Source organism: Rhea americana, unplaced genomic scaffold (assembly GCF_003343005.1).
Source record: "Rhea americana isolate MKP2758 unplaced genomic scaffold, rheAme1 scaffold_143, whole genome shotgun sequence".
In the NCBI taxonomy this organism is placed as follows: Eukaryota; Metazoa; Chordata; class Aves; order Rheiformes; family Rheidae; genus Rhea; species Rhea americana.
In genome coordinates this window covers 2,102,320-2,124,037 of record NW_028185517.1, presented here as the reverse complement: position 1 = coordinate 2,124,037, position 21,718 = coordinate 2,102,320, and the positions used below count along the sequence as shown (strand labels likewise).

General features: G+C 36.5%; 2 protein-coding genes across 2 annotated transcripts in view; both read left to right on the top strand.

Moving 5' to 3' along the window:
- Positions 1-1,643: 1,643 nt before the first annotated feature.
- Positions 1,644-19,562, top strand: CTNNBIP1 (catenin beta interacting protein 1). The gene is made up of 4 exons (XM_085298996.1): positions 1,644-1,734; positions 5,880-5,991; positions 6,485-6,575; positions 19,423-19,562. The coding sequence occupies exons 2-4, from the start codon at positions 5,896-5,898 to the stop codon at positions 19,479-19,481; spliced, it is 246 nt and encodes an 81-aa protein (XP_085155122.1). The 5' UTR covers positions 1,644-1,734; positions 5,880-5,895; the 3' UTR covers positions 19,482-19,562.
- A 1,582-nt stretch (positions 19,563-21,144) lies between these two features.
- Positions 21,145-21,718, top strand: part of CLSTN1 (calsyntenin 1) — a 59,765-nt gene continuing 59,191 nt past the window's right edge. Inside the window, exon 1 of the mRNA XM_085298907.1 lies at positions 21,145-21,229. Coding sequence (XP_085155033.1) covers positions 21,145-21,229 — 85 coding nt within the window. The remainder of the gene's footprint in view (positions 21,230-21,718) is intronic.

Genomic DNA, 21,718 nt, shown 5'->3' with positions numbered 1-21,718 from the left:
CTAAGCCTGTGGTTTAGCACAGAAGTTCTTAAATTATAGTGTGTAAGCTTCAAGTTCCTTCCATTTATTTAAGTTATGACAGTGGCAAGGTGAGTTCATCTAGGGGCAGCCACATGAATCTGACAAAGATAACAGGTTTTTAGTGCTGCTGTTGGCTTTTAGAGGGACTCAAGTTCCAGTTCAAGTTTTTGCTTGGAACTGGAGCTATCTATAATTTAAATCTTCTAGTTGGTCATGAAAATACCACATATATAGACTGTTTCAATAAGCAGTTGAATTAATCTGAATTTATAGTTTTTGGCAGACATTTTATCTTTTTGTTTGGTGGTAAATATAGTAAAACATAAATGCCTAGATTACCATTATTTGCCATTTGGTGGGGGGAATTTTAATGGTAACTGTAAATATGTTGTTACTCTCAGGATATAAATGCATCTTTGAAGTGACTAGTTCTTGTGTGTGTGAGGGTTTTTTATTATTTTTTGTTTTTAGGAATAAGTTCTCACGGTTGTATGGTGAGTGTTTGTATAGTGATGGTGCTGGGATTCTTTGAAGTCTATGGAAGTGAGAAAAAATAGTTACTGTAAGTGGTCCTGTTGTSAGTGCTGTAGATGATCTTTCTTGGGATTGCATTGCATATTTAGAGGGCAAGAATAGTAGGAACTGATTAATGAAGGAGAAATGAATGGTTCAACTAGGCCTTTCATAATGGGCAGTTATGGATGAAGTGATTTTTCTGAGCTGTTGGTAAAGCTCTGCCATTTCCKGCGCTCGTTAGTAGGAGCTACTGTAAAAGACCTGTAGGTGAAGCTAGCAGGTATTTTGAATCCAGCCTCAATCTGCTAATTCTGCAGTATGGATTAGTTGAGTAGTTTTCTGCTGTTTTTGTCTCATTTCTCTGCTAGTAATGACATCTGCATCGGGTGGTGAATGGCCATTAAGGAAAAACCACTTCATTTGAGAGTTTGAACCAGTTGGCTTACAGGTTCATGAAGAGAATGGTGAGACTTAGAAATTCTTACCAAGCCCTGGTACCCAATATCAGTTGTAGAATAGATTCAGAACTATGTCTTAAATCCTTAAAAACAAAACAACCCCCCTCTATATAACTGCTAGCTGTCGGTGACTGAACATTGAGATTGGTCTGAAAAGTTCTGTGCAAAGGGTTTTCTAACCCAACATTCAAGTGCCATCTTCATAATAGCTACATTCAGATAACATTTGCATAGTTGAAAACAATAATTTTGGTCAAAATCACCATACTTTCCATTTCTTCCTGTTTTTTCCTAGTTTGAGGAGTTTTTTCTCTGTTCGTTAACTTATGCATATTTTTTTATGTAGAAGAAATTACATGAAACTATTTTTATTTGCTTTTCCAGGGAGTTGAGTTTTACGCTGACAACTTTTTAAAGAATGCAAAGCTTGAGTGCATTCCATTCTCAAGTGACTGGGAATGTCATTGGTATGGATAGGGTGCAAATGTTGTGGATGAAGAATGACGACTTCTTAAAAACGTATTTTTTCAAAATAAAAAGAGTTTACAAATCCCAAATAAGCCTAGAGGCTGTGATTCAGAACATTTAAGGGTCTTTCTGATTTTCAGTTTGTATATTGCTGTAATGTTTGCTCATTTGTTTTCACAGGGCAGCTTCCTCGTACTTTTTTTCCAACTCTGATCGTTAATTGCGGCTGAACACTTGGATGATCTGATCTTGTGTGTTTTTTTAGAAGCAGGTATGTTGGCAGAGAAATCTCTTAAAACTTTATTGGTTTGGGAAGAGAGAGAATAAAGGGGACTTTCTTCACATATATGCATATATGTGAAAGCGTGTGTGGATATATGTACATACATATAAAAATACGTACACACACACYGTCTCTCTCTCTCTGTCTTTCTCTCTTCCCACTTCCCCCCCCCCCAAGAGGGTTATACAATTAGGAGTAATCCTACTAAGTAATATTTAATTTTAAAATCATGTATAGCTTTCTTGAGAAAGCAAAACAGTAATAGTTTRTTAAAATTTTCTTGTTCTTCATATGTAAAGATGTATTGTGTTGTCTTCTACTCATAGACTTGCTTTGTAAGTGATTGTGGAAATTTATTGATGTAATTACACAATATATACACTGAGTAGTATTTGTCATCCTAAATTGCATCTTTTAAGTTAGAGACATGTAAAAGCTTTATATAACAGGAAAAGACATGGTTTAACATGTTTTTCACACTGGGGTCCCAGTATAATTTTAAGATATTTGTCTTCCTACTTTAATGTCATCACTTAGCAAAAAACTGTGGTGGCCAAGATGATCCCCCCCAAAATAATTTTGAAATGTATGAAGATCAAAGTACTATTGCTCTGTAATCTTAATTTGGCCTCTGTACACATATATTGTGGTAGCTTTTGATACGTGTTCAGTATTTTGATCCCTTTTACCCCACCCCCCCATATTGCCAATGTAAGGTATTCCCTGAATGAGTAAACCTTCGTTTATCCTTCCTGTTAYGTAAATATTTTCATGATTAATCCATCTTGTCTGAAGCTTAGTTTAGAAGAGTTAAGTTCAGGTAGGCACCCTTTGGAAGTATGAGAAATTAGTAAACAACTGAAAGACTTTTATGATGGAAAGCAATGGGTAATTTAATTATACCTATAGACAACAAATCTCCTGCAGTATCTGTTGTGCCCCCATGGGATGTGGAAAAGTGTAGGTCTTTGTGGCTGGAATGGGGATAACTCATTTTTCTTGGTGCTTGTAGGTACTGCCACCTATTGGTATATAATTTGCTCAGTTTTAAACCATAGGTGTGTCGCTGTACTTCAGTAATGAGATTATTTTGATTCTGTAAAGAAAACACTATAGCTTCAGAAAGAACTCTCCTCTCARTGCAATACCCAACATGCTGTTGCAGGGACTAAGAATATGAAAATATTTCTCTTCACTATTACAGAGTTGTTTTCTTCTGTAAACTTGATTTTTTTTYCTCTAGCTTATTTATATCATATGAATCTCTTGAGTGATGCACCCTTGAAATGGCTATTATGCTATATTAAATTACTTACAAGCATTTGTCCTCTGCTTCTGACCACTAAATCAGTTGACATATTAGTCTTTGTTTCCTTACTAATCACATTTCTTAAGGGATCTTTTGGGTATTTGGAAAGAGAGGTGCAGTCATCTGTCTAAACAAACCATCCTGAAAGCTAACCTAGTGATGAGTTAAGTATCAATATTCACTAAATCTATTCATATTACAGAATTAAAAATCYGGATTTGAGGAAAAGACAGGGAGAATGTGATATACTCCTAGAATAATTTTTAAAAACAAACTACTTTAAGGGTACATTGCTTATTTGTGGCATTTGGTGCTGTAATTCTGCCAAATCAGTCGATATATCCTTATGTTTCCAAACATGTTATACATGTATGCTTTATCATCATGCTAATTTGTACAACAAAATACTGTGATTACTCCTAAAAATGTTACATGTTTTTCTCCGGTTTTCTAATCTAGGAATTTTAACTGGCTTTTTTTTCTCTATTGCTGCAGCAGTAAATGAGTTTTTTCATAGCTTGAACTTTCCAGTCAGACTGGCCTGTTGCCTGATTGTGATGTTACTAAACTCTGCTGCTGTCRGTCTCCAAGTCTGAGTTTCCTGTATAGTGACAGACTGGTGCAGTTTGGAAATGCCAGAACAGCAGAAATTGGTATAACCTGGCAGATTAGCACGTTCCTATAATACACACATTACTTTAAAGAATTTTCCAACTGATTAAAAAAATGAGAAAAAACTTGATGCTAAATATTTTTAATCAGAACTCTAAGAGATCTATCTCCCTTTATTTAGGAGAGTAGAGAGAAAAAAGCATGGTGGTGTTTTGGGTATAAATGTAATGTATACTAGAGAGGGGCACATGCAGATGAAGAAATGAGATGAGATTATATAGGACAGTCCTGTTCTGTTGCTTGTGTTTTCCCGCCCCCCCCTCTAACTTGATTTCTCTGGTACTAATGCAGGACCTTCCTCTCTTAAATAACTGTATTTTAAAAATAAATTTATGCAGTATTACAGTATTAAGAACTAGACACAACTTTCCAATCTTCCAGACTTATTTAGTTTCTAGATAAACATTTTTTTTATTTTATCTGTCTCAGCATATACATAACTTTTGTTGACTCTGTTATTTTGTTGGTTGTCTTACCTCAGATGGTATTACTTGCTATCACTCAATAAATTGCGTTGTAGAATATAACTCCTAGTGGCATAATCCCATCTACTTACTTCAGAGTTGACGCTACACAAAATCATGGATTGTTTTATTCCCCCTTCAGAAAGCAGTTTGCTGAGTATATCAAAAAATATGATAACACTGCTACATTCACAGGCTGCAAATTTTCAAATTTTTTCAACCATATCTATTACATCAGTATAATGCCAGTCTTCCCACTGGAAACTTCAAGTAGGACTGATGATATAGCTTTTTCTACTGTATACCAGTGTCTTTGTCATGTTAAGTAAATTTTTGGGTGGTAAAGCCTATCCCTGCAAATGTTACTAAGGTTTGCATTTCTTCTGACTCATTCAGGAGGACCAGTGTGTAACTTTAAACTGTTTCCACACCCGGATTATTTTCCCCTTAAAAATGATGATAAAGGTGTTGGGAGGGTGGGGAGGAAGGTTGATACTGACTGTAGGAAAACTTTAAATGGAAAAATGTTGTCTGAATCTGTTGTTACAGTCTTCTCTAAGCATGCTCAGTGTATTCCCATGTTACTGAGGTTTAAGAAGTTAGATTTATAGTTCAGTATAGAGCCAAGCTCAGTTCTGTGGATACAGACTAATTTGAGGACTGTTCTGGAGCTACTTCTCCCGGGTGCAYTGTGGAAGAGTGGCTGGTGTACACCTGCATCCACAGCAGTAAACTCCTTAGTGGAGTTTAAATTTCTCCAACATACAACACTACTAAGTGGTTTATTCCTGTACTAGTGTATTCTGTGAAGCACCATTATTTTATGAACTTGAAATTAAGATTTTTATTAGTGTTGACTGAAAAAATTGTCTTGGAGCATGTTTTTTAAGAACATCTGAAGCTACCTGAACAATTCTGCTGTGTCTTGGTAAATACTATATTGTGGGGTTTAAATACTTACAGGGTACTTGGGCAACAAAGTATGATGATGTTATACCATAAAGAATTTGAGTAGCATAGTCTGTTCGTTTCACAAGGTAGCTATTCTTGAGTAAAATAAAAAAGCAAAGTTTCAGCTTATAAATTACATGAGAAGTGATRTTAAACTCTATTCCTTCCCTGCTCTTGTCCCTTTTCTTCCCTCTCTCCAAAGCAGTTACATAGACTTTATTTTACAGAAGGGTAAAGTAAGTGGCCTTTGTCACCTTAAATAAATAAGTAAATGAGGGAGGAAAAAGACTTAGGAATTTAGATTTCATCCAGCTCTTATTGGCCGTTGTAAGCTTGATGACAGTATATGTTGCATCCTGGTTTCATGCTGACTATGATTATTAAAAAAAAAAAAAAAGAAATCAAAACAGAAGCTCATCTGTCAGGGTAATTCTTTCATCTAGTTGTTAGAATTCTTTTTTTCTACCTATGCAGTAATGTAACAACAGATAATGAGCTGATAGTGATGTGAACATCAGTCTCTGAATATTTGAGTTACAGGTGAAAGGCCCAATTTAGCTGTTTGGATTTTTTAAAGATTTTTTCTGAATAAGCCTGTGATTCCTGACTCTCTCAGGCTATTACGTAGTCTGTCCATTGGTGAAAAATAGATAGTTTAGAAATTACTCTCCTATTGTTCATGTTGCACCCTATTAACTCCTTTGTTTTGTGTTATTCTGATATTGTAATATTTTCAGGAAGTCCAGGAGGGGAATGAACCGTGAGGGTGTCCCCGGAAAGAGTCCGGAGGAGATGTATATTCAGCAGAAAGTGAGAGTCCTACTCATGCTGAGAAAGATGGGATCAAATGTAAGACGCAYTGTCATAACCAATACTTTGTGGCTTTTAGACATGATGTAGTAGTAATTGAGATGGTGATTATTGGGATGGGCAGGTGATGGTCTGGTTTTATTGCTGGACTGTTTTAGCCATCATTGATTTAGCCATTATCTGTGCTCAGGTAATATTTAAGCAAAAATCAATTATTTGAAGCTTGTGATGCCTGAAACTAAATCTGAACATCTGATAGTTTTCTATATACAGCAAATTTGTTCATTTTTATAAAACCAACAAAATACAGCAAGTGTTTTTATGGTGACTTTGACTCTCTCTATAAATGTATGATATATAAGCTTGCTGCTGTACCCTTGCTGGTGTTACAATTGGGACAAATAACGATTGTCTTAAACTGTTAAAGAAGAAATAGAGGCAACAGTGGCATTTATTATTAGGAAGTCAGAAGTTATATTTTTAGTCTTTCTTCATTTTCCTTTTTGCTGACTGACTCTCTGTACATTTCCAGCTGACTGCTAGTGAAGAGGAGTTCTTGCGCACATATGCGGGTGTAGTGAATAGCCAACTTAGCCAGCTTCCTCAACACTCAATTGATCAGGGTGAGTACTGGGCACAGAGGGAAAGGGATGACTGTAACCATTGGAAGCAGCCTGTACAGTTTCTCCTATACAATTTTTTCACTGATCATAGCATCTTTCATGTAGTGGCACTGGAAAGATAAAACATTTTTTAAGGTGATTTTTTTTTCTACTTGTGCAGTAATGTGACAACAGATAATGAGCTGATAGTGATGTGAACATCAGTCTCTCTGAATATTTGAGTTACAGGTGAAAGGCCCAATTTAGCTGTTTGGATTTTTTAAAGAATTTTTCTGAATAAGCCTGTGATTCTTGACTTTCAGGCTATTACATAGTCTGCTTATTGGTGGAAAAAAACTCAAAATATTGAAGAAGAGATCTGGCACAGATTAGGAAGTTTGAAGGTGAGCTAACAAGTTTCAGGTTGACTTTTGTCCTTCATATTTTGTTGGTCTGTTCTAGAGAGTTGTAGATGCTGAATAAAGACTCTTATACTTCATATATACCAGAAGTAGAGAATGTCATGTTTTTACATGTTTTTCCAGTCGCTGTTCATCCTGGCATTTGTCTTTATGTGCGGATTTGTTTGTCTTGTTTTTATTTAATCTTTAAGAACAGTCTCAGTAAAAACCAAATTTAGGCTCCTACATTTGTGTAATAATATACTACCTACTTAAACCTGTACCGAAATCTATGGCATGTGCAGTTCGTTCCCTGCTGTAGTGTGTGGAGGAGAGCTATAGTGTACTGTTCAGCAGGTGGTTTTATGTTAATGGATAGAGCCTGTCTTGGGCATACCTAGCATTCCTTAGGATGAAGAGCATTACATTGAACATCCTATTCTCCTTGATAATGTGAAACACGGACAACCAAATCCTATGAATTGAATGCGTATACCTAGCTTCCTACAGCATTTAATGCATTAAATGTAAATAAATTGTGAACTAATTGATTTTTTTTTCTTATAGACACAATTAAATTCAGGCAGTAGGCTCCTACAATTCTGAATGTGTTTTACTGGATACAGGTCTTCTGCATCAGATAACTTTCTGAATTTTTGATATTTGTTCTTAAACTKGTCATCTGTTGGGAACAAAATTGGGATAGCTACTTGGAATTTCATGATCAAATCTGCTTAATATATGTTGGAYGTAGTTAGCAGAAGTTTATATCTTATACTGAAATAATACAATGTTTCTATAAAGAACTTTGAGATATGATGTAGTACGAGATTGCTGCAGTAAAAATTCCATACTTGTTCTGGTAAATTTTGAAGTATTTAGTGTGCCTATTTATTTAGTTGTGTACTGTATGATTTTGATTTGTTTTGCTTATATTCCCATTAAGGGGATGACATATGTATTGGTTTTGCGAATCCTTCACAGAAGTCTTGGTATACATTTGTGTGGCAGTACTCTGAATGCACAAATCTGTTCTAAACATGAATTTTTCTTTCTGAATATTTTTCACTCTTTCATAAGCCCTATGCCAGATCACATTCCTGCTGTAGGATGTGGATTTAAAGGAAAACTTAGTCTTGTATGCCAGAAAGAACTGAGTTGAGTAGAAGTTTAATATAGATCTAAGTTATTTAGAAAACCATTAGAAGCAACCTGCATGGACTTGCTCTTCAGTTTTAAGCTTGTTTGTTCATTTTTCACATAGTTGGAAGGGATTGATAGAGRTAGATATACTTGTATATTTTGGCTCAGAATTCTTAACTTGTCTGCCAGTCTAAAGTAAAAATTTGCTTGTTTCTCTTCTAAACCAGAAGACAATATATTCAAGCAAGAAAGACTGCCTTAGTTATCARATGACTGTGGTGCTGTCTTAAACAGTTGACACTTTCACCTTTATCTCTAAACTGGTTGAATTTCTCATAATKAAAATACGTGCTGAATTATCTGCACTTTGGCAAAGAACAGATAATGAAAACACAGGTCCAGACAGGGGACATGGATATTTTTTATAGCTGTTTTATTATACATCTTAATCTGACTTTTTGCCTAAAATGTCTGGTTATATTATATGTAAAATTAACAAACTATTTTCTCACTTCACGGAGGGCTTTGGACACTAATACTGGTGGAGTGCTTTGAAATTCCTGCCTTAACACTGTAGAGGAAGACCAAAGTACTGCATTTCTGACTGTTTTGAATCTATCAAAGTGAGATTAAGAAATAAGAACCCTCAGAGGATGTTCTTCTGGATGATTAAGACCAAGAAGTTGCAGCCTGAAAAAAAAATCTGGCGTAGCTTTTCAGTATAATCAAAGATTATGATCGTAATGTTGTTCAAGAAGTTAGATATTTGTCCCATATTTGAACAAATACAAATGGATTTCTCTGGAATCATTTTCTTTAAGTTCTTGAAAGTTCTTATGACTGTCCATATGGAATTTAAGTCCTCCATGTTGATACTCACTTGTGTCTCATTGTGATAATGCAATCTTTCCTGGGAGATGAGACTCCAGGATCCATCTTCAACCTTCYCAAATTATAATTAAACTGGTAACCAAACCATTATGATTTTTATAGAAAATAGAGGAAAATAGAACAAAGATAATATTTAACTATCTAGAGAAATAGGAAAGGATGTTGGTCCTTTTCATATTCAAATATACCATCTTTCCAAATTGAGTTGTGCATAGCATGAAGAACAAATTAAAATATGGAAACCTAGCCAAATATCATTTCCTCTGGAGAAAGATGAAACTGTAATGTGCTGTATAGACATGAGCAACTATAATTTGTTTCTCAAGACTTAYCCCTGAAAAAATTCTCCAGATTTGTAGTAGTTAAATGTTGCTCTTTACTTGTTTTCTTTGGAGATACTATTTTATGGAGGAAGCTAAGTGTAATGGATCATCCAGCAGCAGACATCACGAGCTATTAGTCTCCTCTGTTATATTTAGTGTTGGTGAAGCAGAAGGGGTTGATTTTTGAATATATAAATTCATTAAGTGCCAGATTTGCCATCTCAAGGGAAATTTCATTTCCACTAGATGGCGTTATGTTGCACTGAAAAACCCTGTCTGAAGTCCATACACAGAGGTACTTAAAATTTTGTTCTTCAAGGTTCTTAAAGGAATTTTCTTCACTATGTTCTGCTGTTTTCTTTGAATCTCCTCTGGAAGATTTTTAGCCTTTATACAACTTGCCTTACAGAACAACCAAAAGGTGTGCATTCAAGAAGTCTTTTACAAAGGCTTAACACGTTAGTGGGTTTCACAATCGYTTCTTCCAGTAGCAGGACGTACTGCTCACAGCTTAACTTGTTCCAGACCCCTCTTTAGAGTCATCTTTCTTCAGCTGGCACGTACGAGAGAGAGCTAATACATACCCCATTTCTTTTTGTTAAAGGGAATGAATCTAAAAAGACATTCTTGGCCCTACCACTCTGGATGCTTTGATATAGACCTGCAAATTGTTGTGTAACACCTAAGAATGTTGTAGTCTGACTCCGCAGTTACAGGAAGCTTTGTTTTGGAGAAGTACAGTGTGGGCTATAATTTAAGTACATCACCATCTSACTTGGATTACAATTTTTATGCTTTTCTTTGTTGTTTATCCAAGAGATCCTGTCTTAGAACAGCTAGCAGGTGGCCCCATAGTAATCATCTGAGATAGGTCGGCTGAGCTTGTCACTGTGCGATGTTACTTGCTATCTTTTTTTGATAAAGATCTGTCAAATTACTAGTTGAGGCTATTTCTTCCTCTGTGCCCAATGTCTATTTGCAACAATGTGACAGTGCATTGAAAAAGTTTACATTTCTCCCTGCTGAATTCAAAAGTACTTGAGCCGCAAACCTTCACTGTGCTGCTGTTTATAATAATAATAGCTTTGACATTTAAGCRTAATACCATGAAGGCACTTTAAAGTTGTAGAGTTCAGCAGTAGGAGATAATTTCTAACTTTGATCAAGAAGCACCTTAGAATATCTTATTTTTAAAACAAGCCTTGGGGCAAAGACACCCTTCAGTTTGTCCTTGTATTTCTAGGAAGAGGGGAAATTAAAACACGATCTTTTATTTCCCATTTTGCTTTCAAAATGAATTCATCAATTAAAACATAAAAATCGCTGTGTTCTAGGATTGKTTAGATCTCCTTTTACATTTGAAATAACTTCACTCTTGAAGCATTGTCATTGTATATTGTTGAGTTGAATCTTGCTTTCTTAACAAGAAGCTCAAGTTTAGTCTGCTTGCATTATTGAATGTCTTTGTGTAAATCAGGTAATAATGGCATATGTCCAGGGATCTGCAATGTGCTCTAGCAGATATCAAAATTTAATTCACATCACAGGTATGAATTAAATGTATCTAGTGTGTGTGTATATATGTGTATATATATGTGTGTGTGTATATATATGTATTCATAGCCAGAACATGTATTAGAGCAGCAGATTTATTAAGGGATCTTGAATGACCAGGATATATTTTTAAATCTAAGTACCTAAGGATTTGGCTATCTAAGAGGCTAACTTTGAGCATCACATTGTTCCTTTTCTTATAATCATTTTGTATCTGGGTCATTGCTATAGTGTTAAAAATATATACAGAAGTGCAGAATACAGAGCATTTTCTTTACTTAAAAAAGCTTTTTAATGAGATCTGTGCATTTTATTGTTTTTTATGGCTCCAAGAATATCTGAGAAACTCAAAGCCATTTCTGTTCAACCAGTGAATATGGTAGAGGTTAGACGTGATCATGAGCTGTTTTAAGATATTGCATATTAGTCTTTTTCCCTGCATTGCAGCAAGAACTAGAGCAGTTCAGGCTCATTAGGTTTCTTGAGACTGAACTGATGAAATTAAAGCTTCCTTACAAATTTTTATCACAAGCCAAATGCTTCATAGGAAGCTATGTGCACAGAAACACCTCCTGCATAAAAATCATATTTCCTGTACRTTTTTAAGTGGTAGGCTAGTACTTGGCTGTCTTAAGTCACTGCTCCCTGGTGAATCTGAAAATGGAAGCTACGCAGCTAGTAAGCGTGATATGTGAATTATGCTAAGACCTTGGTGATTACAGCTGAGTTGTTCCTATAGCAACAGGAGTGTCATGCTGGTTCTTGAAGAAGCTGGCTCCTTTGGGAGGACAAAGCTGAGAGGCAAACGCGTGCCTCGGCTAGGTTAGAGATGTTCTCTGGATGGAAGGGTATTAAAAATGAACCGTGGCTGCTTGTGATGTGAATTAAGAGGGAGAATGTAGCTGTGAAGTATCGTATCTGATAGTGGCRGAGAACTGGAAGTGTTGGAGCTCTTCTCAGTGTACTTTTCTTTTTTTTGAACGCAAAGCTTATCTTAATGCATTCCTCCTCTAAGCAGTGCGAGCTGTATTTTTAGAATGCCAGACTACTAGGAATTTCAGAAAATAATGTTTAGGAGGATTGTTGGATAATTGTTGGAAGCTAATTGAAGAAGTGTGTATATTAAAATGTTGAGCAAAGGGAGTTTTATTTTTTCACTCAGCATGCTTCAGACATTCATGACTCGTTTCACYCTCTGGTCTCTCAAAGCTGGTCTATTCCAGATCTATAAATTTTACACGTGACTGCAAGAACATGAGTTGTGTAGATCTACTCATTCAAAGAACACCTGGAAATAGCCATTAGATGTTACAGTTAACATCTTGCTTTGTGTTAAGTTGGTGTTCTTATTCCAGCCTGTATGCTACTAGTTTGATATTGCTGTAGCTTAGTACTCACTGTGGAAAACGTTAAGTCATCTTGATATAATTTTCTGAAACTTAGTTTAACTGATTAGCACAAGTGCATGTGCTGAGCTCAGTGGTTATCTACAGTCTCCTGCTGCATGACCGAAGTCATCAGTCCTTTGGCCATCGGATTACATTTACTTGCTAAGAGTGAAGGCTAAGTGGTGTAAAAGTATAAAAGAGCTATTAAATTCTGCAATCCAAACAACTGCGATTACCACATAATTGCAGCAGGGTTCTTGTTTACTTGTTTTTTATTTTATTTATTTATTTATTTATTTTAGAATGCTAATGGGATAAGACTGTCATTATTGCTTTTTAAAGGAGAACATAGGTCTACCAGTTAAATATTGATAACTTATAGGAGAGAAAAGGGTGGTAACGTGTGAGGCAGAAGAAGAAGGGGAGATGTCGGAGGCCTCGAGAACGTTTGTGGAAATTAATGCTTTGCTCATGAGGGAAGATGGGGAATATTTTGTTGGATAGATGCAAATTTGTCTTTCAGTGTAGAAATGTGTACCCAAGAAAATGGAAGGCTGTGGAGAGAGAAACTGTATGTATAGGATCTGGAGGGTCAGTTATGTGTGTATACCTTTGTCATTGTTCTGCACTTTAATTAGTGGAAGTGCAAAGCTTAGTGAAGGACGTGCTAAAAGTAAACACAGTTCACAGTCCTATTGTCTCGCTCAGGGGCTTTTGGCAATGTGCAGCTTAACTTTATAACCTGTGCTCTATTTCTTCAAATTTTTACTTGGTTTGAAAGAAAACATCCGTTGTGGTAGCCAAGTGAGACTGCAGCAGAGGCACTATTCATTAGTACTCTAATCCCTGCTTCCCTTTCACCATGAGGAAACCACTACTTTATTCTCTGGAGATGTTTGTATTAGTACATGAGTGCAGACTGCTGTAGAATTACTTAATTAGCAGACTTGTTAGATTGGTTTCATTTAGCTCCAGATAGTTTGGGTTGCTGTACTGCATTTGAACAAAACTGCTTTTGTGCTGAGAAATGATGAGAACTTTTTCTGGACAAATGTCACACAGCTTTTGTTGCTGCAGGATGTCTTCAGAAATAATCATGCTCTGTAAGTGGCTTCTGGAAGGTTGAATGAACTCCTGAGAGGATCCCTTTTATTTGCATACTGCACTGTTACCCTTATTTGGGTAAGAGAATTACTTTTCAGCAGAGAAATTTTCCATTCTGATTTCAGATCATTCAGATATTGCTAGGCATGCTTCTCGCATCTCTAGTGCCTTCTCTTCAAAGAGCTAAAAATGCCTGATGGACAGACTTTTCTGCTAGAACATGAATACCTGTATTAGAGATGGACATTGTAGGGGAGGGTAAAATGACTTGGCAGAGATTGTTACACTGTAGTCTAAAGCACAGTCAGACCTAGTACTGAAATTCTTATTTGCTTGACTAAGCCTAAAACTCACTATAAGGATTAAATAAATTCGGTTAGAGTACTCTGAGATACTATTTTGCTTGTATGGTATTTCTCTCTTTTTGTYATTGCTACTGCCTCTGTCTCCTCAGATCTCCAGGTAAGGAGTCATTCTGAGGAGGGTACCCCACAATGGAAAGCTTCATCTGAAGGTGCATTTTGTTTTTTGTCTAATTGACTCTTTTTTGTCAGATATGTGGTAGAGCCCTTGTGATGTCAGTACTCAGTTTCATGTACTGGAGGCCTTTCATTTTTGTAAAAGCTGAGGCACTACAAGTCTGTTCTAAGAATCCTAGAAAACATCTAGTTCTCTGGTTGCATTTTGCCCCTTGCTGCATCCTGACTAGAAGTAGGTATCTTCCCTCTGTGCAAGATCTCTGAACAAACTGATCCCAGATCTGAGAAACGTTACTCCTTTTTGTATCCCAGTCATGTAGTGTGACCTTCTGATGTTCTTGAAGAATGGAGAAGTGCTGACTAATGAACTGGCTCTTTTGTTAGTACATATAAAATAAGGTCATGAGATCTTATTTCAGACTGTGCCCTCAAATACCCAGAGGGCACTGGTACCTGTACTGAAAGGGAATGGATTGATGCTGTCTGGAAGCCATCAGGTTTGATGGGAAATAAATAGTCCCATACTCATAACTTTATACTAGCATCAAATTTAATAGCTTGCAGGAAGTTTCCATATGGCTGCTGTTTGGACAAAGGATGTCTTATTATTTGTAGTAATGTGTCACCTCCTTAAATACAAAATCAGGTCTTTAATATGAGAGTAAAACAAATCAGCATAGACTTGARTCTGTATTGAAAGGTGAGTGTTGTTCTGTTGGGTGTTCTGCCCTGAGGTTACCCACCCACTTATTTGTCTGTCTTGAGGGTAATACTACCTTTTATTTGATAGATCAAATTGCCTTTTTAAATGCAGTTGCCTGAGGCTCTTGCAAATGCTCGCTTGCATGCAATTCTTGCAAATGAACACAGGTACTCTTCTACAAATAACAAAAGGAATTAAGGAGGGAGCAGGAATTAGAACTGTTCAGAATTGTGCATAAAATATATCCTTTAATCTTATCTAAAACGATACCATTGGGCGTAGAAATATATCACTACTTAATATTTTTCTTTTTTCCCCCCGCTTCTGAAGTAAATAGCCAAACTATTTTAGCCTTCTCTCTCTGGTCTTTCCTGTTCATTCTTGTATGTTGTTCTGTTTCTTCCTGGTGTTTTGGCTGAACTTTCTAACTTTGCATTGCCAGCAAAGTTTGTTAGGATATAACTRTTTTCTGTTCCAGCATCATTTGTGAGAGTAAAATTGGTACAAAGGCCAATCATTGAGAAAGTACAGTAGTAACCTCCCTTTCACCCAATGAAAATACTTCGAAACATCGTTCACATTTTTTCCATTAACAAATTGCTTACCTACCTTGGTTCTTGTACTGATTCTCTGTCATCTGTTCAAAAGTACCATATGGGAAGCTAGTTTATCAAGTATTGAAGGACATCAGAGAGGGAGATTGCTTTTTGATGATGTTATAATAAAAAAAAATGCATTTAACTTTGTTCGAGGATTCAGAGCACTTCAAAACTGTAATTATTATAATTACATTAATGGCAAAGCAGAAGCRGTAAAGTTGTGACTATGCAGTTACCGTCAACTGCGGAGGACTGAAACCTTGAGTTCCAGACCTGTTCCCCACCCACTGATGTACTTCCTCCTTAAGATACAAGTAATAATATGCCATTAACGGTATTCGTTTTTTTTCTGTATTTTTACACTGTATTCTTTATTTTACTCTTTTTATTTCTCCAAATATAGCATAACTTACAAATTAGATTTTTTCTGTTTTCCTGTTGCAATGACCAGCTGTTATGTTTTTGTATATCTTCTTTCCAGTACAAGGYCCAGGCAAATGGCAGGTTAACAGAAGTTCATACTAACAATGACACTAGCACTGAAGCTCTGCCAGGCCTACCTAAAAAATTAGAGTAGAAGCTGGCTAAGTGTGAACCTACTGTTTGGTAGCTGTTTGATTGCGAAAGCCAAAATGAACTGCACAATACCCAGCATCCCCTGTGCCCAAAGCTATTTTTGCTCCTCATGTGTTTTAAACTGCTGAACACAAGCCACAGTAAGCTGTGCTTGTGAACAGGATAGGACACTGCAATTGCAGGCAGAAGGATTGGACCAGTAGATTTATGGGGTTGTACAATTATCTGGAATAGATTTTTTTTTTCTTTCTACATGCAACTTGTATGAATAATATTTTTCCTATTTTGGCTGTAGAGAGGGGACATCTCAGGAAAACAATCAACATCTGTTAAGTAATCCAGCTCATCTCCTGTGCTAGTGTGGCGTCATCTGTGATTTTGCAGTTGCTAGGATACCCCAGCTGCTCAGGACTTGCATACCAAAGGCTCCTCCACTTTAAAGGAGATGTATGCAAAATACAGCAGCAGAGACTGTGTTTTATGTGCACTTGCTTCATTACTGCTTTTAAATATCTTTACTCCTGCCCCTTTTTGGCATATGTTTGTTTTTCAGAATCCTTGCAAGTAAAATCCTACTTTCTGTAGAGGCTAGTAGCTTTTATATTATGCACTTGAAAGAAAAAATGTCAATGTGGCAACTTGTTAAGTCAGAGCTGGATTCTAGCGCTATATATCATTTATGTTTTGATCAAGGAAGAAACAGTTTATGGAGGAGATGAAAAGAGAGAAGACTGCAGGGCTTCTGAGTGTTGGCAAGAGGGAGCATCAGAGCGGTTTTTGATGTAGTTCTATAAAATATGGGTCTTTCAGATGAAAAACATTACTGCTTGGTCCTTAATATTTCCTATTTTGAGTATGTATAACAAACATCTTTGAGTATATATAAAAGTAAATGTAGTCATTTCTTAAGCATTGCTTTAGTTTTAAATGCTATTAGCAAGGGGAATTTACAGCCATCCTTTTCTAGGGGGGCACTCCTTCCATATTGCAACTGGAGGTAAAGCATCTCCTGCTTGTGGCCTCCTCATACTAGAGGTGCATGGTCAGTGGTCCAGTGAACCGGTGAAAGTTGGAGGCCTGAGCAGTTTTGTAGGTTAGAACTTGTCCTTTTCTTTCCCCTGTGTGTATTACCAGCAAAAGACAAAGTTTGGAATGTGTATGTAAATCTCCTCTAATTCAAAGGACTAGGAGATCAGGAAATGCTATCTGTAGGAGGTGTCTACACGTGAATTGTGCTCTATACTGCTGCTTGCTTAGGCATGATCTTGGGCAGTTCATAGTTTTGGAACATTTACTGTATATAAAATCACTTTTCAAGTCTTCAGGAAAATTGATGTAGTAAAGATTACATCGTAAAGGCTTAATATATTTGATTATTTCTTTTCCCTCTTTGTCTTTCATGCAGAAATATTTCAGAGAAACTGGTGATGTCCTACTATGTTGTTTTGATGCTCTTAAATCGGGATGGGTTGTTGAAGGATGCAAAGTCATCTCGTCTAACTGATTCTTAATCAGTCAGACAAAACTGAAGCATCTTAAAGAATGAGAGCAGACCATTTTCCACCTCATGCTGCTTCTACATTACTGAAACTGTAGCATRCAAGATCTCTAGACTTATTGTAGAAAATATAACGTCCTATTTTACTGGATGTTGAGGGTGCTTTGCTACAGGTGATGCTGCACTGTAACACCAGTAGAAGATAGGGACAGCTTTATTTTGTAACTCATATCAAATACTGCCCTTTTTTTCTATATAATCACCAAGAGTGTGCACTGCATTCTGACGTGAGCTGAAATCTCTGCCGTTCAGTTGTGCATTTCTTTTCTATGCTTTGAAAAATGAGTGCTCTGAAAGTTGAGAAGTATCTTTCTGAGGCTTTAATACTTCTTGAGCACAAACTAAAGAGCAAATTAGACTACTAAAAAGTAAAATTTTGGCTGACATTCCTAACATCAGAGCAGATAAGAAATTTCTGTTAGTCGTCTTTATTGCATCCAGTACAAGTACCCAGTATCCAAGTGAAATTTTGGAGAGTTTTATATGCTGAGGATCTGTCCAACTTGAATTTGAACTTTCCAAACTCCAGGAAGAGAACTCTGTAGAGCTGATCAGTATTATCTGATGGGGCAGGCAGCCTCTGCTTTGTCATTTCCTACTTTGTTATCTAATCCTTTAATATAGGTTTTCAAGAAAACAGTATAAATAAAAATATTACAGAAAATTAGCCCAAGCAGACCTGATTAATTAATGAAGGCCAAAATAGACGTTGTGTGTCATCTGTCGCACTTAAATTTTGAATTGAAGAAATAATTGTTTAAAACTATATTGACAGCAACTGGAGTGTTCATTTTATTTTTTTAATCAGCTGGATGGTTGTAGTTGGAGGACCTACAGATGAAAGAGAGCATTTACTTTTATCTGACTTTCTCAGGGATCACATTTTTACTAGAAATTAAAAGTATTGCACTCAGCCCTTCAGGGTTGTTTTCCAGTTCTTGTCTAAACTGGAGATACTGATTTAAAGCATTTTACTTTGACACTACTCTAGGATGAGTTTTTATTTCCTTATTACCCTGAAGACATTTCTCTAATTGCCCAGGAGGCTACTTTCTATAGTTYGGTAGGAAGTCTAGAGAGCTCCTTTTTTTCTGAATATCTCAAGGTATCTTTTGAAGAATGAGAGCCTAGTGTGCAGTGTTCTTTAGGAGCCTGTATCAGACATGATTCTCAAGCCATATAGATCTTTTTACTATAAATATCCACTTAAAAGGCCACCCAAGTTTGGAAAGACTTGGACACATTTCATAGATAGGTAACATCTTTCTATGCTTAGGGGACATGATTTTTGATGGTAGTTATACACACTTGATAGCCTCAATTGAAGAAAAATGAATTTAAGATCTGAGAAAATCCACAGACTAAATTCTTGTGGAAAAGACTTCTTCAGGCCAGAGATAAAAGCATTGCTTAGAAAAGCTGTATCTGTTCATTGGGTRAATGGAAGCCTTCAGCTTGAAAGAAAATAACTCTGTTTCCATTAAAGAATGAGATCTTTTCAATACCTGTTAGCTTATAAAGAACACTTAAGCAATTTTCAGCGAAGAAAAAGCCTTTCTACTGGCCTGTTAAAACTATTCTTATTCTTAAAATTAAAAAAGAGCAGGCAGTAAAGAATATCTAGATGTCATTTTAAAAGACTGTGCGATGCATAGAGCAGTACAAGTTTTGTTGGACAGATTTGTTCTCCATACTTCAAGGAAGCTCAGGAAGTGCCTTTTGCAGTGCAGGAGCTTGCAGGGCAATGAAACCAGAAAAGAATTATCTCTAGATGCCTGTGGTCAATCCTGTGAGTGTTTTGTTGTTCGTGGTGGCTTTYTTTTTTTTTTTTTAAGTCCTGTTTCTTGGAAATGTTTGAAAGCAAGAAATTGTTGGTTTTGTTTAAAAACAAACTGTGATTTTTTGGGGGGGCGGGGAGGGGATTGATTTGCAAAGAAAAAATCTTATATCTGAATTTAAAATGTTTGGAACATCTCAAGTTCCAGCCCCAGGAAAAATAGGAAAACACAGCTTTCTCTTCCTTCTGTTCATTATTTCCTTTCCTGTTGATTTCATCAGTGTATAGGATGATAGTCTTCATAATGCACTCATCTCCTGTATTTTAAACGAAATAATTGTGGTCCTTGTTTTTCTGTATCTTTCGTTACAGGTGCTGAGGATGTTGTGATGGCATTTTCCAGATCAGAGACAGAAGATAGAAGACAGTAACTACAGGGTACCTGAACAACACAGAACTGGAGAGGACAGTGGGATTCCTGAAAATAAAGGAGAATGGCTGAGCATTAATAAGTTCCTTTGCCCACCCTAGTTTTTCCATAGTAGTTCCATTCTTTTTTAATTTTGCTTCCCTTTGCCCAACCCTCAGAATGCATCTCTCAGCCATCTGTTCCTATACGTTGTTGCTACTCAGCTGGTCTGTGTTAATTAAGGACAAACCTAAAGATGTATTTTTGATTGGCTCAAAGGGACAGACTGTTATTAGCTAAAAGAAGACAATTTTTTAAGCTTGACCAATGGAAACCTTTTATTTCTCATTTTATTTCGTATTTTAAAGTAAGTCTCTTGACATCCTACTTCTAAAGAAGCTTTTTATGCTGTGGTGCTTATTTAGGTCAAACTTGTGAATTTGAGGAGAGCTTGATTGGCTGCATAGAACTGGAAGCAAGCTGTGGCTGGCTGACAATGCAAATGCTTTCTCTTCAGTTGGCTTGCAGGTATTTTGCTGACATCAGCATTTTCATTGCAAAAATCTGATGTTTTGGTGCATTGGTTATTCCTTTATACTTATTGACTTGGGGGAAAAAGACAAATGTGCTTTGCAGTATTTATTACATCTATGCGCACATATACATGCTTGCTTTTTGAGTTTGTTTTGTTTTTGTTTGGCTTTGAAATCCTGTTTTTAATTTCCTGTTGGCTGCGCTGTTTCCAATGCAATCAGTTTTTCCATACTCATCTGCTCTCTGGYCTCAAGCTCTTTTGGGAGCATGTGTTTAAAGCATATTTGATTCAGTAGCTCTACCTGTTTCAGCTGGAACTTGGAGATCACCAGCCCTTCTGTGCTTCTCTGTGGGCTGTGCTATGAACTCCTGGAAAATCTGATCATTCAGGTGGTTTCTCTCTTTGCTTCTAACAGAGGAGCTGTAGATATTTTACAGGAATTGCAAGAGTGAGATCTATGGCTGTGACATGAATTTGCCAAATTTCTGTAGAGAGTATGTGAACGGTTTCAAATACTACATATAGTTCCACTTTAACCCTTTAATTGCTGCATAAAACTTAAGTCTCAGATAAGGGAAGATTAATAACCATTAGCTGAAATCCAAGTTTCACTGGGCTTTAATAAACTAAGTTCCTAATCACTTGAAAAATTATATATGGTTTGATTCCCTGCGACTTTTCAGTGAGATGAAATTTATTTTACTCCTAAGATAATACCATTTTCTTTAGGCACTGGTCCAAGAGAGACAGTAGCACTGCATTAAGCTGTCCAATCACAAGTGTACCAGTGAAACTTTCAGGTTTGTTTTGGTAGTAGTTGCATGGTCTTAAAGCACACATGTAAGCATTTATAAACTAAAGAACCTGTGGTGAAACTTTGGGAAGTGCACTGACTGTTCCTGAATCTTCACACAAAATATCAGAAGCCTGAATTTCTAGCACTGCTGCCTAAAGCCTAGCACTTCATTTTCTTAAGTATGTGCAGGTCATTTTTACAATAATTCTAGATTTTCCTGCGAGTTGCACTGATTTTAAGGTGTTTAAAAGCCTATTCAAGCAGAACTCCATTCACCTGTTCCTGTTTCCTTTCATATGATTGCTAATTTTTTGGAGTAACTCTATAACATGACCATTTTCTTGGCAAGAAGTTATGACGACAAGATGCTGTCATGGTCTCAAAGTGGGGAAGAACTTGAAAGAAACCAATGGAATATATGCAAGAGAAAAAGGGACTTGTGAGCATGGGGAGGGAAGTTATTTTGAACAAGTAAATATTGTGTATGAGAACTGTGCATTTATTTATGAAAAAAGATCCTTTTGATTCAGTTGCAACTTTGTAAAGTTTCARTGTGAAAGTTAATCTTTTACCCCTGTTTATTGGGGCTGGGTGAGAAATTTCTGATTAAAGTGAAACCAGAAATTAGCCCAAATGATTCTTTAAATTTTGATCTACTTGCCTAAGAGGCACTTTGACTTTGGTGCAAAGGAGCATCCCTTAAAGGGTTAATTTAAGGGAGTTTGTGTGTTTCTGGTTGCTGGCTGGAATGAATGGGCTGGATTGTGGTGGCCTGTCATTGTCAAGCTAACATGCATCCTCCATGTATATCTATGGCATATCTGAGCTGTTCAGTCTTTTTAAGGAGAAAAGTGAAGTGTTTATGTGGTTTACTCTTTTCACTGAAACTGTAACTGTTGAGGGGGGGAAATACAGTTTTTAATAGCTA

Excerpts from the sequence above, each read along its gene's own strand:
- CTNNBIP1 (XM_085298996.1), top strand. The coding sequence starts at position 5,896 with ATGAACCGTGAGGGTGTCCCCGGAAAGAGTCCGGAGGAGATGTATATT. Across the intron at positions 6,576-19,422 it reads TCAACACTCAATTGATCAGG|GTGCTGAGGATGTTGTGATG; the intron begins GTGAGTACTGGG and ends CTTTCGTTACAG.